Here is a 14,566-nt window from a genome sequence, read left to right on the forward strand (position 1 = left end):
CCCCGTCTCCCACCCCGGTTCGCCCCGCGCCGCTCCCCTCAGCGCGGCGCCGCCCCCGCCGCGGCTCCGAGGCGGGCCGGCCCCGGCGGGGCGGGTTTAACCCGCCCGGGAAGCGGAAGCGGCGGCGCTGCGGGGCCGCAGGGGCCGGGCCGGGCCGGGCCGCACTCGCCGAGCGCGGCCGCAGCGGCGGCGGTGAGGCCGGGGACACACACCGGGACACACCGGGACACACACACGGAGGGAGGGGACGCGAGGGCGGCGGGCGCGGAGCGGGTAACAACGGCCCCACATCCGCCGGGCCGGGCCGAGGCTCCGGGGCCAGCGGCCTGAGCCCGCCGTGTCCCGTCCCGCAGATGCATCACTGCAGGAGGCTGCGGTCCCCGGAGCAGGACGGCGAGCCGGGGCACCGCTGGAAGCGGCGGCGGTCGCGGAGCCGGGAGTGTGAGGGCAGGCTGCGCTACCCGCCCCGCAGGGAGCTCGCCCGCAGATCGCGCTCCAGGAGGTGAGAGCGCTGCCCGAAAAACCCGGCTGCTGATTGAAACCCCTAAGCTCCTAGGGTGGAAGGAAAGGGTTTACTTGTCTGTCTGTCTGTGGTTTTCCTGCTCTTCACCCTTCCCGAAGTTCTCCCGGAGCCGTGGCTGTGGTGTTGAGGGGCAGCCGCCTGCCCTGGAATCACGTTTCCATGCTGCGCAGGCATTAAAGGCTTTCCTGACAGCCCGCTTCTCTCTGACAGGATTAAACGCAGATTTAAAGCGGCCGCGCTCCTCCCTCGCCTCAGAAAGGATCCCAGCTGGAGGATCCGGCTGCTATAACCCATCCCTCCTGCTTTGCTTCGGGATTTTACCTTTGGTCCTCTCTTTGTCCGGCCTTTCCACAGGGACGGTTCGGGGCTGGGAGCGGGACGGGTGAGGGGAGGGTTCTGGAACAGCGGCCGGAGCCGCTGGGGCTGCTGTGGCTGCACTGGTTGGACTGGGCAGGTGCAGCCAGGCAGGAGCTGAGCTCATCTTTGAATTCCTGAAATGCTCTCCAGATTAATTTCTCTCCCCAGCCAGGCTTTTGTTTACTTGGAGGAGGTGGGTTGTGAAATAGAGCTGGCGCGCTTTTCCCCTTTTTTGTTTCCATCTGATGGGTAATTTGGAGCAGATTTGGATGAAAGCTGGCATTTGTTGGGTGAAAACAGGTCTGTCCCTTCAGTGTCAGCCTCTTTGAGGAGACCTGAGTCCTTCAGGTTTATTATTATTATTTCTGCTTCCTGTGTGCCCCCAAAGCACACGAGGAGTGTCTGGGCTGGTGCTGGACAGAGCTGTGGGTTGTGTTTGGGTATTTCAGCAATAACCAAGAGCCATGGCTGCCCCAGCACAGTCTGGAATTTGCCCCACTCTGGGATGCCCTCGCAGTGCCCCACGAAGCTGCCAGCAGCAGCAGAGCTGGTTGTTGGCAGGGCAGGGAGCTGCAAACAGCAGAAATTCCCATTTCCAGGCTGAAGGTCTTGGCTGAAGCTGTTGCTGGGTGACAGCACCGACCTGGGGTTATCCCCGGGGTTATCACCAGGGAGCCAAAGCTCTGCTTTCATTCCAAATTGCAACATCTTCCACCTAGAACACAGCTCCCTTCTCAAGGGGGTGTGAAGCAAGCCTCCAGTGAGATCTGCTGGGGAAGGCACTCGTGTTTTGGGGATGGAAGCAGGGAGGTGTACCTAGTGATCCCAAAACCTCCTGTGGGTCAGTGCCTGCACAGCTGAGCCGGGTCTGAGCTCTCCTGGTGCAGAGTTTGCCCACTGTGTCCTGGGAGGTTGTTGCTCAGGAGCAGGAGCTTGGGGACAGATTTTCCTTGTGGCTCCTGCTGATGATCCGTGGAGCTGCTGTCTCTGTGCGTGCACGCCGAGGGCTGGGAGCCCTGGGACCTGCTGTCCCCCCGGGGTGACAACCAGAGCAGAGCCCTGCTGCTGCTGCTCCACGCTGGGCTAAGAGCTAATGAGACACGTCCCCGAGGGAGGAGGAGCAGTGACAAACACCTGAGTGTGGTGGCACAGTGGCTCAGGTGATGTGGAGTGTTGGAAGGGACCTTAAAGCCCATCCAGTGCCACGGGCAGGGACACCTTCCACTGTCCCAGGGTGCTCCAAGCCCTGTCCAGCCCGGCCTTGGGATGGGGTGCACAGCAAGGCAGCCCAGCTGGAGCTCTCTCTCTCTCTCAGAGTGTGGTTTTCCCCCAGCTCCTTAAAATGTGGCCCTGCCTCAGTGTTTTCTCTCCAGAACTCCTCCCCAGTGGTCAGAGGGTGAGGTGCAGAAGGATTTGAAGCTCCTGGCACAGGGAGTGGGAGCAGGAGGATTTCTGCATGGTGACAGGACCCAGGGGACAGCAGGGAGCTGTGTCAGGGGTGGACATTAGGAAAAGCTGATTTTCTCCAGAGAATGGACTGAACAGGCTGCCCAGGAGATGGGGTGGCATTGTTGGGGTGTCCCTTGGGGTTCCAGAGTCCTGACACTGACATTCAATGACTCAGCCTCAGTGGGGCTGTGGGAATAGGATTATCCCCGTGGCAGGGAGAAATGATGAGGAGGATTTTATTCTATCAGAAGGCTAATTAATTACCTTATTACACTATATTATTTTACTTTATTACATTTTTATTTATTATTATTACTTTATACTATATTATTATAATATATTACACTGTGTTTCATTACATCTAAATTGAATCTGCTGGGTACTGAAGTGCTCCTCACTTGCACAGCATCTCGTGGCTGTTAGCTGACAGTCTCCACATACACACACACAGACACACACTTGGCCCTGACAGGCCAAGGAAATTGTCCTTGTTTGGAAAGACAGGAGACTGCTAAGGAAGGCAGGAGCCTCCCCTGAAATGGAGAATGTAAACCCCTCCGAATTGCTATATATTTTCATTTAAGGGGCTCTCAGGCAAAGATATGGAAGCTGGAAATAACAGTTATTTAATAGGGAAAGAAAAAAAAAAAATAAAAGGATAAAATAAACAATGGAGTACACTAGAACAACACTGACAGTCAGATCACAACCTGACACCCTGTGGGTCAGGCTGTTGGTGGCAGTGCCATTGCAATTGTGGCTCAGCCCTCCTGCAGTGTCAGGGGTGGTTCTGGTGGAGCAGGGATCCTGTAGAGAAGGATGTATTCTTCCTCTGAAGATCCAGTGGAAGGAGAGGCAGCTGCTGCTCCTCTGGGGAATCCCGTGCAGAAAGCCGTGCTGGTGTCTCAAAACCTCTGGATTATATCTGGGTAGCAATGCTTGGCTCCTCCCTCTGGGCTCACATCTCCCAATGGGATGTTATAGTTCTTATCAGCCATGCAGGGACATTCAATGGCTGTTATCAGCAATGTCCCCTCCCAGGGAGGTGTGAATGTGGTCGCTCAGAGATAAGGCAAACTGCCGACTTGACAAAGGTAATCTGCCATACAGATGGGAATGGAAAACATGTTGCATTGCAATCTGGAACAGAAATAAAACACCATCACTTCGGGTAAACAACCTTTATATTGTATTCTGCTTTTTGCACAAACACAGGAGCAGCGAATGAGATGCGAATTGTTTTTCCTTTCTCTGAGGTTCAGAGAATATGAATCCCAGCATACCCTTGGGGAAGCTGTGCCTTGCTTTTCCCTGTGGCTGCCCGGGACTGTTCCAGCGTTCCCAGCCAGGCTTTAAGGGCGCTGTTTCTGTGCCACAGCCATGAGAGGATGCCGTACCAGCGGCGCTGCCGGCGGGACAGCGATGCGTGCCGGCTGGAGGAGCGCAGCCCGTCCCTGGGGCAGGATTTCTGCCCAGCCCGGCGGCCCTGGCGGCGCTCCCGGGGCCGGGGGCAGCACCAGCAGCGGCCCCGGCGCTACCCGCAGCAGCAGCAGCAGCAGCAGCAGCAGCAGCAGCACTGCCGCCGCCGCAGGAGCAGGTCTTGTAGCAGCGCCTCCTCGGTGAGTAGCACCCGCTGCGAGCTCGGCTCTAACTGTTCTTGCCTCCTTCCAGCCCCGTTCCAGCGCTCCGGTGAGTACCTCGATCCTGTTGCTGTGTTTGTTGTGGAGTTCTTCGCCTCACTCCCCCATCTGTGCTGTGCTCGTGGCTGTGGGGTTTTGCCTTAAATTAATCCGTGAGGGAGCTAAGCCGGTGTTCCGTAGGGCCAGGGAGGGGATCAGGGAGAGCTTCCAGTGGCGCTCACGTGGTGCCTCGGCCCGGGGCCAGCCCTGCTCCCCGTGGCCAGGGATTCGCTTCTGCCCGCGGCTGCTGCTGCTTCTGGGGAGGTTTGGGGCAGCATTCCTCGGTTTGGCTTCCTTCCTGGATCCCCTTGCAGGTGGGATCGGTCAGCCTGGCTCTCCAGAGCTGATTTTACGCCCTGTCGGTTCTCAGAGAGTGTCCCACCTTCTGAGGGTACGTGTGTGTCCTCTTTCCCACTTGGATTTCAGCTTCCTGCACACTTCACTCTGAAATGCAGCATTCCTTCCCGGGATTAACTGGGAATGTCTGCAGCTGGGTGGGGGCTGGTCCCAGGCCTGCTCTGGAAGTGGTGGGAGGTGTCAGAGCCCTTCAGCTCTTCCCTCCTTCAGCTCTTCCCTCCCGTGAGGAGGAGCGCTCCCCTCCCACCTGAAATGTGACCACGGCTGAGGGATGGGCTCCGATCCCACAGCTGGTTAATCTGGGAACTTCTGAGCTCCTCCTTTTGGTTCCTCTCCAGCTGACTGTGGAATTGGGGTGTTGAGGGAGGCAGGGCTGTGCTGGGGTGTGTGGTGGTGATGCTGTGCAGGTCTGGACCGGCAGGAGCTCAGCCCTCCAACACCTCACAGCTCTCCCAGCTCTCCTCCCACCTTCTCCTCTGATTTTTTGGGGAGTTTTGATCTTAGCTCATTATTTTGGACCTGCTGGGGGGAGCGAGGGGCACAGAAAAGCCTGCTAGAAGCTGAGGCATGGAAATGCCGAGGTTTCCCTGAATTCCTTTGGCTGCAGGGATTGTAACTATTTTGAAAGCAGACTAGAACAAGGTGAGGAATTAGGACAGCTCGCTTTGTGGACCTTGCAGGAACCTTGGGCTGGTTTTCCAGTAGAAGCTTGCCAGTAGCAGGGTGTGAGCATCACCTCAGAGAGTGCCTGAAGTGTTCCCTGGGGATTGATTTCCCTGTCCTGTTCCTAAAGCTCTCCCAGTTCCAAAAAGGCCGGTGCGCCCCAGCGGGTCTGCGAGCGGCCGCGCGGATTTAAGCTCAGCGTGGCACAAAGTTTCTCCTCAGAAGGGGCAGGGCAGGACACAGCTCTGGGCACCTGGAGCTGCACTGCTTGAGGAACAAAGAGGGAAAAAACCTGCTACTGTGGCTTCTGCTGGGCAGCCTGTCCAAACTGAGCGCTTGCCAGCCCAGAGGTGACGTTGTGCTGGCCAAGGCCTCCTCCTGCCGTGCATCCTCCGTGGGGAACAGAGGATTCCTCCTGCAGCTCCCCACCCTGGAAGAGGAGGGCATTTCCCTGCCCTGGAGGCCGAGCTAGCTAATGAGAGCCGAGTTTTCTTGCCGTACCTGTAGCTGTTGATGACTTTTCTGTTTTGAAGTCAGTTCTGTGTCTTGACGTGTCCCTTGCAATATCCCTATCGTTTATATACATGCCGTGTGCCTTATGAAATGCTGGCATCTGGAAAATCCACCCACCGGCGGCCCCGTCGTCCCTGCAACCTTTGACTGCCCGCCCTGGGGGGGTGAGTGCAGAGGAGCCAGCAGAGCAGTAAGCGCAGCAGGAGCGTGGAAGATGACAAGGAAGGTCACCTGGTGTGCAGGATCGGCGATTGGCTTCAAGAGCGATGTACAGCCACCTTTCGTAAAACTTTACCTCTACTTTTACCCCGGGTTAGCCCAGAGCTCTCTGGCCTCTACTGGAGGGGTCTCTAGTGGTTCGTTTACTGAGCATAACTGGCCCGAGGCAGAGGCTTGAGCTGTAAAGAGTGTAGCGGTGACAGACGGTTGTTTTGGTTGCTCTGAGGTTTTGTTGGTGTGAAGTGGCAGGAGCCCAGCTCTGCCCCGGCCCCCCGGGCTCACACCCCCTCCTGTTTTCTCTCCTAGATGAAATCGTGGGCAGCCTCGGTGAAGGCACTTTTGGGAAGGTGGTGGAGTGTGTGGACCATGCCAGGTGGGCTCCTTTCCTTGCATCTGGCCCTCCATGCCACACCCGCACACATGGCAGTTCCCCCTGGGCTCACGGGACTGAGTTTGTCACCTTCCGTGTGTCACTGCCCTCCTTAGAGCAAGGGAAGGGGAAAGCTCCAGAATTTACAGGCTGGCGTGTTAAGGGAAGCATTCTCTCCTTTCTCCTCCTTTCTCCTCCTTTCTCCTCCTTTCTCCTCCTTTCTCCTCCTTTCTCCTCCTTTCTCCTCCTTTCTCCTCCTTTCTCCTCCTTTCTCCTCCTTTCTCCTCCTTTCTCCTCCTTTCTCCTTCTCCTTCTCATCTTCTCTCTCCTTGTCTGTTCTTAGAATAGAGTATCAGAATATTTTAATATTCTAGAATGAAGTAGAATTTTCAAATATTCTAATATTCTAGGAATGGAATGGAATGGAATGGAATGGAATAGAATAGAATAGAATAGAATAGAATAGAATAGAATAGAATAGAATAGAATAGAATAGAATAGAATAGAATGAATTGAGGAATATCCTGATCAGGAAGGGACCCCAAGGGAAAAGTGGTGGAGTGTGTGGACCATGCCAGGTGGGCTCCTTTCCCTGACCAGAATTTACAGGCTGGTGTGTTAAGGGAAGCATTCCATTCCATTCCATTCCATTCCATTCCATTCCATTCCATTCCATTTGTAGAACTGAATATTAGAATATTGTAATAGTCTAAGAATATTCTAATATTCTATTTTTAGAATAGAATAGAGGAGCATAGGATATATTTTATTTATATATATATATAAAATAGAGGAATAGAATAGTGGAATATCCTGAGCTGGCAGGGACCCACACCAGTCATCCAAGTGCAGCTCCCAGCCCTGCATGACACCCCAGCAATCCCACCCTGTACCCTCCTGAGAGCGTTGTCCTGGAGCCTCAGGGCTGTGCCCATTCCCTGGAGCACCTACTCAGTGCCCAGCACCCTCTGGGGAAGAGTTCCTCCCTGATCTGACACCCTCTGACCCTCTGAGCCCCACCACGGAAGGCTGTTCTGCAGGGAGTTCCTGCTGAGGGGTGGCCCCTGTGACCTCCTGATCTGCCAGGGCACCTCTCCATTGTCCCCTTTCACCTCCCCCATGGTTACATCTGACCCCTGTGCTCTTCTGGCCCCTGCTCTGGCCCCAAGCCCTGGGCTCAGTTTGCTGCAGGGCTCTGCTGCCTCCCAGGGTGGCCCTGGGGTCACACAGAGCTGTGTCAGGAGTGTCCCTTGGGGGTGATGGCCAGCAGTGACCTTTCACTAATTGGCAGTGCCAATTAGCCACTGCCCAAGCTGCAAGGAGAGCTGGCAGAGCTTTGTTAGGACAAGTGATGCCTGGATGTGCCTCTCCCCGTGGGCTGAGCACACGGTTCTGCCTCTGACTCCATCCCTGTGTCTCCTCCCTTGCAGAGGCAAGTCCCAGGTGGCACTGAAGATCATAAAGAACGTTGGGAAGTACAGAGAGGCTGCCAGGCTGGAAATCAACGTCCTGAAGAAAATCAAAGAGAAGGACAAGGAGAACAAGTTGTGAGTTCCCAGTGCCACGTCCTGGCACACGGAGCAGCACGGGGCTGAGGATGGGGTGAGGGAAAGTGGCCCCATTCCTCACTGCCCTGTCCCACAGGAGCTGGGGTAACCTGGCACACGGAGCAGCACGGGGCTGAGGATGGGGTGAGGGAAAGTGGCCCCATTCCTCACTGCCCTGTCCCACAGGAGCTGGGGTAACCTGGCACACAGAGCAGCACAGGCTGAGGGTTGGGTGAGGGGGAATTGGCCCCATTCCTCTGCTGGGGAGCTGGGGAGCTTGAAGCATCTCCCTGGGTTGCTGTGCTGCAGAGGCAGCTCTGCTCCCCAGCCACTCCTGAGGTGGCCAGAAGACCACAAGAGCTGTCCTGATCATCCCTTAAGGGTGGCTAAGCCCTGCCTCTCTCTCTCCCTGCACAGCCTGTGCGTCCTCATGTCGGACTGGTTCAACTTCCACGGCCACATGTGCATCGCCTTTGAGCTGCTGGGCAAGAACACCTTCGAGTTCCTGAAGGAGAACAACTTCCAGCCCTACCCCCTGCCACAGATCCGGCACATGGCCTACCAGCTGTGCCATGCCCTGAGATGTGAGTGGTGGTGGGGGGCTCACAGGGGGGCCAGCATGAGGGAAGAGATGGCAATCTTGAGTCCATGCTTCAGAAGACTGAATTATTATTTTATGATATGTAATACATTACATTACATTACATTACATTACATTACATTACATTACATTACGGTATAATATAATATAATATAATATAATATAATATAATATAATATAATATAATATAATATAATATAATATAATATAATATAATATAATATAATATAATATAATATAATATAATGTAATATAATATAATATAATGTAATATAATGTAATATAATGTAATATAATGTAATATAATGTAATATAATGTAATATAATGTAATATAGTATAATATAATGTAATATAGTATAATATAATGTAATATAGTATAATATAATGTAATATAATATAATATAATGTAATATATAATATAATATAATATAGTATAGTATAATATAGTATAGTATAGTATAATATAGTATAGTATAATATAGTATAGTATAGTATAATATAGTATAGTATATTACATTACAGTATATATTATATAATTGATATATTATATTATATTATATTATATTATATTATATTATATTATATTATATTATATTATATTATATTATATTATATTATATTATATTATATTATATTATATTATATTATATTATATTATATTATATTATATTATATTCAATATATATATAATGTATTGAATATATATATACTATATGTTTTCATATATATATATTAAAAGAAAATGATATACTAAAACTATACTAAAAGAATAGAAGAAAGGATTTCATCAGAATGCTAGAAATGAAAAGGAATGGTAATAAAATCTTGTGACTGACCAGAGGCCCAACACAGCTGGACCTGTGCTTGGTCATCAAGTAGAAACAACTCACACAGACCAATCAAAGGTGCACCTGTTGCATTCCACAGCAGCAGATAATTATTGTTTTTCTTTTCCTGTGAGGCTTCTCAGCTTCTCAGGAGAAAAATCCTGTCAAAAGAATTTTTCATAAAATATGTCTGTGACAAGTGACCCCCACAGGCTGGGGGCACTGGCACTGGGCTGGGCAGAGCAGTGCCCTGCTGATGCTTAGAGAGATGTTTTACTCCTCCCTCTGTGCAGTTCTACACGACAACCAGCTGACTCACACTGACCTCAAGCCAGAAAACATCCTGTTTGTCAACTCGGATTTTGACACTCTGTACAACGAGAACAAGGTGGGTTCTGTCCCAGGGAGCACTGGCTGCACAGGAACAGGCTGCCTTTATCCCTCCCTGCAGAAATTGGATCTTCCCTGCTCTGTCCCGGTCCTCAGAGCCTGGGAAGTGGCACCAAGGTGGAAGGCAGAGCTCTTCTTCCTGCTGTGCCTTCCAAAAGCCTTAAGGCTGCCCAGAGTGTGCAGGGATTTTCCATAATGCTGCTCTGGGGATCCTCAGAGCTTGGAGCTCCACAGCTCCATCCCTGTGAGGAGGCACAGACCAGCACTTTGGGGCTCCTCAGAGCTCCACAGCTCCATCCCTGTGAGGAGGTGCAGAGCAGAGCTCCTGGGGTTCCTCAGAGCTCCACAGTTCCATCCCTCTGAGGAGGTGCAGAGGATCACTCTGGGGGCTCCTCAGAGCTCCATCCCTGTGAGGAGGTGCAGAGCAGCACTTTGGGGTTCCTCAGAGCTCCACAGCTCCATCTCTGTGAGGAGGTGCAGAGCAGCACTCCTGGGGCTCCTCAGAGCTCCATCCCTGTGAGGAAAGAGCTCTGGAGGAAGTGCAGACCAGCAGTTTGGGGCTTCTCAGAGCTCAGAGCTCCATCCCTGTGAGGAGATGTAGACCAGAACTCCTGGTGCTCCTCAGAGCTCCTCTCACAGCTGCATCCCTGTGAGGAGGCACAGACCAGAGCTCCTGGGGTTCCTCAGAGCCTGGCGATCCATCCCTGTGAGGAGGCACAGACCAGCACTTTGGGGTTCCTCAGAGCTCCACAGCTCCATCTCTGTGAGGAGCTGCAGAGGATCAGTCCAGGTGCTCTTCAGAGCTCTATCCCTGTGAGGAGATGCAGAGCAGCATTTTGGGGGCTTCTCAGAGCTCCACAGCTCCATCCCTGTGGGGAGGCACAGCCCACACTCCTGGATCTCCTCTCCCAGCTCCATCCCTGCGAGGAGGCACAGCCCAGCCCCTGGAGCTCCTCTCCCAGCTCCATCCCTGCGAGGAGGCACAGCCCAGCCCCTGGAGCTCCTCTCCCAGCTCTCTCCCTGCGAGGAGGCACAGCCCACACTCCTGGAGCTCCTGTCCCAGCTCTCTCCCTGCGAGGAGGCACAGCCCACACTCCTGGAGCTCCTGTCCCAGCTCCATCCCTGTGGGGAGGCACAGCCCACACTCCTGGAGCTCCTCTCCCAGTTCCATCCCTGAGGGGAGGCACAGCCCAGCCCCTGGAGCTCCTCTCCCTGCGAGGAGGCACAGCCCAGCCCCTGGAGCTCCTGTCCCAGCTCCATCCCTGTGGGGAGGCACAGCCCAGCCCCTGGAGCTCCTCTCCCAGCTCCATCCCTGCAAGGAGGCTCAGCCCAGCCCCTGGAGCTCCTCTCCCAGCTCCATCCCTGTGGGGAGGCACAGCCCAGCCCCTGGAGCTCCTCTCCCAGCTCCATCCCTGCAAGGAGGCACAGCCCAGCCCCTGGAGCTCCTCTCCCAGCTCCATCCCTGCAAGGAGGCACAGCCCAGCCCCTGGAGCTCCTCTCCCTGCGAGGAGGCACAGCCCAGCCCCTGGAGCTCCTCTCCCAGTTCCATCCCTGAGGGGAGGCACAGCCCAGCCCCTGGAGCTCCTCTCCCAGCTCCATCCCTGTGAGGAGGCACAGCCCAGCCCCTGGAGCTCCTGTCCCAGCTCCATCCCTGTGGGGAGGCACAGCCCACACTCCTGGATCTCCTCTCCCAGCTCCATCCCTGCGAGGAGGCACAGCCCAGCCCCTGGAGCTCCTGTCCCAGCCCATCCTTGTGCTTTTCCTGCAGAGCTGTGAGCAGAAGTCCATCCGGAACACGAGCATCCGCGTGGCCGACTTCGGCAGCGCCACCTTCGACCACGAGCACCACACCACCATCGTGGCCACGCGGCACTACCGGCCCCCAGAAGTGATCCTGGGTGAGAGCTGCACCTTCTGGGCATGGGGAACCAGCCTAGGAACGCTCCAGCTCTTGGGCAGATCATTTCTAGTGTGGAATTTCCAGTGTCTAGGTCTTGTGGGTAATTTCAGTGTGGAATCCCTGTGGTTTCACCAAGGAGGAATGTGGTGGGGGTTGTTGGGTGTGGTGGTGTTCACAGGGGTCCCAGGATGAGGGAAGAGATGGGAATCTTGACTCCATGTTTCAGAAGGCTGATTTATTATTTTATGATAAATTAAAATAAAATGATATATTAAAACTATGCTAAAAGAAAGGATTTTATCAGAAGGCTTGAAAGGAATAGAAAAATAATGGAATGATAATAAAATCTTGTGACTGACTGGAGAGTCTGAGACAGCCAGACTGTGAGTGGCCATTAATTATAAACAACCTCATGAGACCAATCACAGATCCACCTGTTGCATTCCACAGCAGCAGATAATCATTGTTTACATTTTGTTTCTGAGGCCTCTCAGCTTCTCAGGAGGAAAAATCCTAACAAAAGGATTTTTCATAGAATATGTCCATGACAGCTGGGAGCACAGAGTTAATTTGGTTTTCTTTGCAGAGCTGGGCTGGGCACAGCCCTGTGATGTCTGGAGCACTGGCTGCATTCTGTTTGAGTATTACCGTGGCTTCACGCTCTTCCAGGTAGGATTCTCGTTCCCTGAGAACCCTTTGTGTCCAGAAGGGCTCGGGATTAGGTGAAGGGGAGGGAAACACAGATCAAGCACTGAAAATGAGAGGCTGAGTGTGAAAATGAGGCCTGGAAAAGGGCTGGTTTGAGGAGTGCCTTGCTGGAAGGACAGAGTTGGGATCACTTCTGGGTTTTGGTTATGTCTGTTCTCTGAAGAAAGGGAAAAGCAAAACGTGAAAAGTTGGATAGGACCTGGTGGAATCCTTTCTCCCTGTCCCTGCAGAGGTGACAAACCTTTTGTCACCAGCTCCCCGAGCTCTGATCCACCACTGCTGTGCTCCTTTGCAGACCCACGAGAACCGAGAGCACCTTGTCATGATGGAGAAGATCCTGGGGCCGCTCCCATCCCACATGGTCCACAAAACTCGGTAAGAGCCTGGTCCTGAGCCCAGCCAGGCACCACCACCTGCAGGGAGGGAGAGCTCCTGCCTGACCCCACCTTTCCCATGCAGGAAGCAGAAATACTTCCACAATGGCAGCCTGGTGTGGGATGAGAACACGTCCGACGGCAGATACGTCCAGGAGAACTGCAAACCCCTGCGGGTGGGTGCTGTTCCCCTCCCTCCCTGGGGCAGGGCTGGGGCTCAGGGCTGCAATTCCCTTTGGGACTGCTTGGCAGGGAGCCCCAGCTCTCATCTGCAGGGAGCCTGCTCTGGATAGGGCAGGATGGGGATCAGGGAAAGGGGAATGATGTGTTTGGGGTGGGAGGCTGCCCTGGCCCAGGGTTCCTGAGTCACTGCGGGCATCAGGGCAGTGTTTGCTGTGTTTGGGATGGGAAGCAGCCTTGGCCCCAGGGTTGGGGATGCTGTATTTGGGATGGGATGCTGTATTTGGGATGGGAGGCTGCCCTGGGGGATGCTGTATTTGGGATGGGAGGCTGCCCTGGGGGATGCTGTATTTGGGATGGGAGGCTGCCCTGGGGGATGCTGTATTTGGGATGGGAGGCTGCCCTGGGGGATGCTGTATTTGGGATGGGAGGCTGCCCTGGGGGATGCTGTATTTGGGATGGGAAGCAGTCCAGGGGGATGCTGTATTTGGGATGGGATGCTGTATTTGGGATGGGAGGCAGCCCTAGTCCAGGGTTCCTGAGTCCCTGTGGGTATCAGGGCAGTGGGGGATGCTGTGTTTGGGATGGGAAGTGCTGGGGGATGCTGTACTTAGGATAGGAAGCAGCCTTGGCTCTAGAGTTCCTGAGTCCTGAATATTAGGGCAATGGGGGATGCTGTATTTGGGATGGGATGCTGTATTTGGGATGGGAAGCAGTCCAGGGGGATGCTGTATTTGGGATGGGAGGCTGTATTTGGGATGGGATGCTGTATTTGGGGTGGGAGGCTGTATTTGGGGTGGGATGCTATATTTGGGGTGGGAGGCTGTATTTGGGGTGGGAGGCTGTATTTGGGATGGGAGGCTGTATTTGGGATGGGAGGCTGCCCTGGGGGATGCTGTATTTGGGATGGGAGGCTGTATTTGGGGTGGGAGGCTGTATTTGGGGTGGGATGCTGGATTTGGGATGGGATGCTATATTTGGGATGGGATGCTGTATTTGAGGTGGGAGGCTGCCCTGGGGGATGCTGTATTTGGGGTGGGATGCTACATTTGGGATGGGATGCTGTACTTGGGATGGGAAGCAGTCCAGGGGGATGCTGTATTTGGGATGGGATGCTGTATTTGGGATGGGAAGCAGTCCAGGGGGATGCTGTATTTGGGGTGGGATGCTGTATTTGGGGTGGGAGGCTGTATTTGGGGTGGGAGGCTGTATTTGGGATGGGAGGCTGTATTTGGGATGGGATGCTATATTTGGGGTGGGAGGCTGTATTTGGGATGGGAGGCTGTATTTGGGGTGGGGTGCTGTATTTGGGATGGGAGGCTGCCCTGGGGGATGCTGTATTTGGGGTGGGAGGCTGCCCTGCCCAGGCAGGGGCTGAGCCCGTGTCCCTGTCCCTTTCAGACCTACATGCTGCACGACTCCCTGGAGCACGCTCAGCTCTTTGACCTGATGAGGAGGATGCTGGAATTCGACCCCTCCAAGAGGATCACGTTCTCCGAGGCCCTCCTGCACCCTTTCTTTGCCGGGCTCTCGGCAGAGGAGCGGATGCTGTGCGGGCGCGGCGCCAGCCGGGACCTGAGCAGATGACGGCCGGGATCCTTCGGGGTGGATCCCTTGGGGTGGATCCTACAAGATGGATCCCTCAGGATGGATCCTACAAGATGGATCCCACGGGATGGACCCCACAAGATGGAGCCCACCGGCCTCTGCAGCTCAGCCCCGCTCCCCTCCCCGAGTCCGCAGGGGCTGAGGCACTGCCACAAGGACCCTGGGAGGAGAGGGGGAAGGAAAGCTCTGTTGGAAAGCACAGATTTGTCTATTTATATGTTGTAAAGTTAAAATAAAGTGTTTCTTATTGTTTGATACTTCCCTGGTAGGTGGGTGTAGGGTTGTGTTGCCTCTTGTGCA

At 54.0% G+C, this 14,566-nt stretch overlaps 1 protein-coding gene and 1 long non-coding RNA gene across 3 annotated transcripts; one reads left to right on the forward strand and one right to left on the reverse strand.

Annotated features, from left to right (window-relative positions):
• Positions 1-338: 338 nt before the first annotated feature.
• CLK3 (CDC like kinase 3) lies at positions 339-14,523 on the forward strand. Of its 2 annotated transcripts, XM_063169420.1 has the most exons (12): positions 339-502; positions 3,708-3,948; positions 5,716-5,809; positions 6,067-6,133; positions 7,561-7,677; positions 8,095-8,261; positions 9,400-9,494; positions 11,265-11,394; positions 11,983-12,065; positions 12,400-12,479; positions 12,564-12,654; positions 14,060-14,523. In XM_063169420.1, the coding sequence occupies exons 1-12, from the start codon at positions 354-356 to the stop codon at positions 14,243-14,245; spliced, it is 1,500 nt and encodes a 499-aa protein (XP_063025490.1). In that variant the 5' UTR covers positions 339-353; the 3' UTR covers positions 14,246-14,523. The 2 variants fall into 2 exon arrangements, with proteins under 2 accessions (XP_063025490.1, XP_063025491.1); XM_063169421.1 differs by lacking the exons at positions 339-502; positions 3,708-3,948; positions 5,716-5,809; positions 6,067-6,133 and adding an exon at positions 6,689-6,708.
• Positions 11,617-12,954, reverse strand: LOC134425129 (uncharacterized). The gene is made up of 2 exons (XR_010029609.1): positions 12,346-12,954; positions 11,617-12,261 (listed from the first exon to the last, which is right to left on the reverse strand). It is a non-coding gene; the product is annotated as an uncharacterized LOC134425129 (long non-coding RNA).
• Positions 14,524-14,566: the final 43 nt, after the last annotated feature.

This window comes from Melospiza melodia, chromosome 15 (assembly GCF_035770615.1).
Source record: "Melospiza melodia melodia isolate bMelMel2 chromosome 15, bMelMel2.pri, whole genome shotgun sequence".
Classification (NCBI taxonomy): Eukaryota; Metazoa; Chordata; class Aves; order Passeriformes; family Passerellidae; genus Melospiza; species Melospiza melodia.

Bases quoted from the DNA above. Each gene is read 5' to 3' on its own strand.
- CLK3 (XM_063169420.1), top strand. From the start codon at position 354: ATGCATCACTGCAGGAGGCTGCGGTCCCCGGAGCAGGACGGCGAGCCG. The intron at 3,949-5,715 runs GTGAGTAGCACC...GGGTGAGTGCAG, and splicing joins CTTGTAGCAGCGCCTCCTCG to AGGAGCCAGCAGAGCAGTAA. The intron at 5,810-6,066 runs GTACAGCCACCT...TTTCTCTCCTAG, and splicing joins CGATTGGCTTCAAGAGCGAT to ATGAAATCGTGGGCAGCCTC.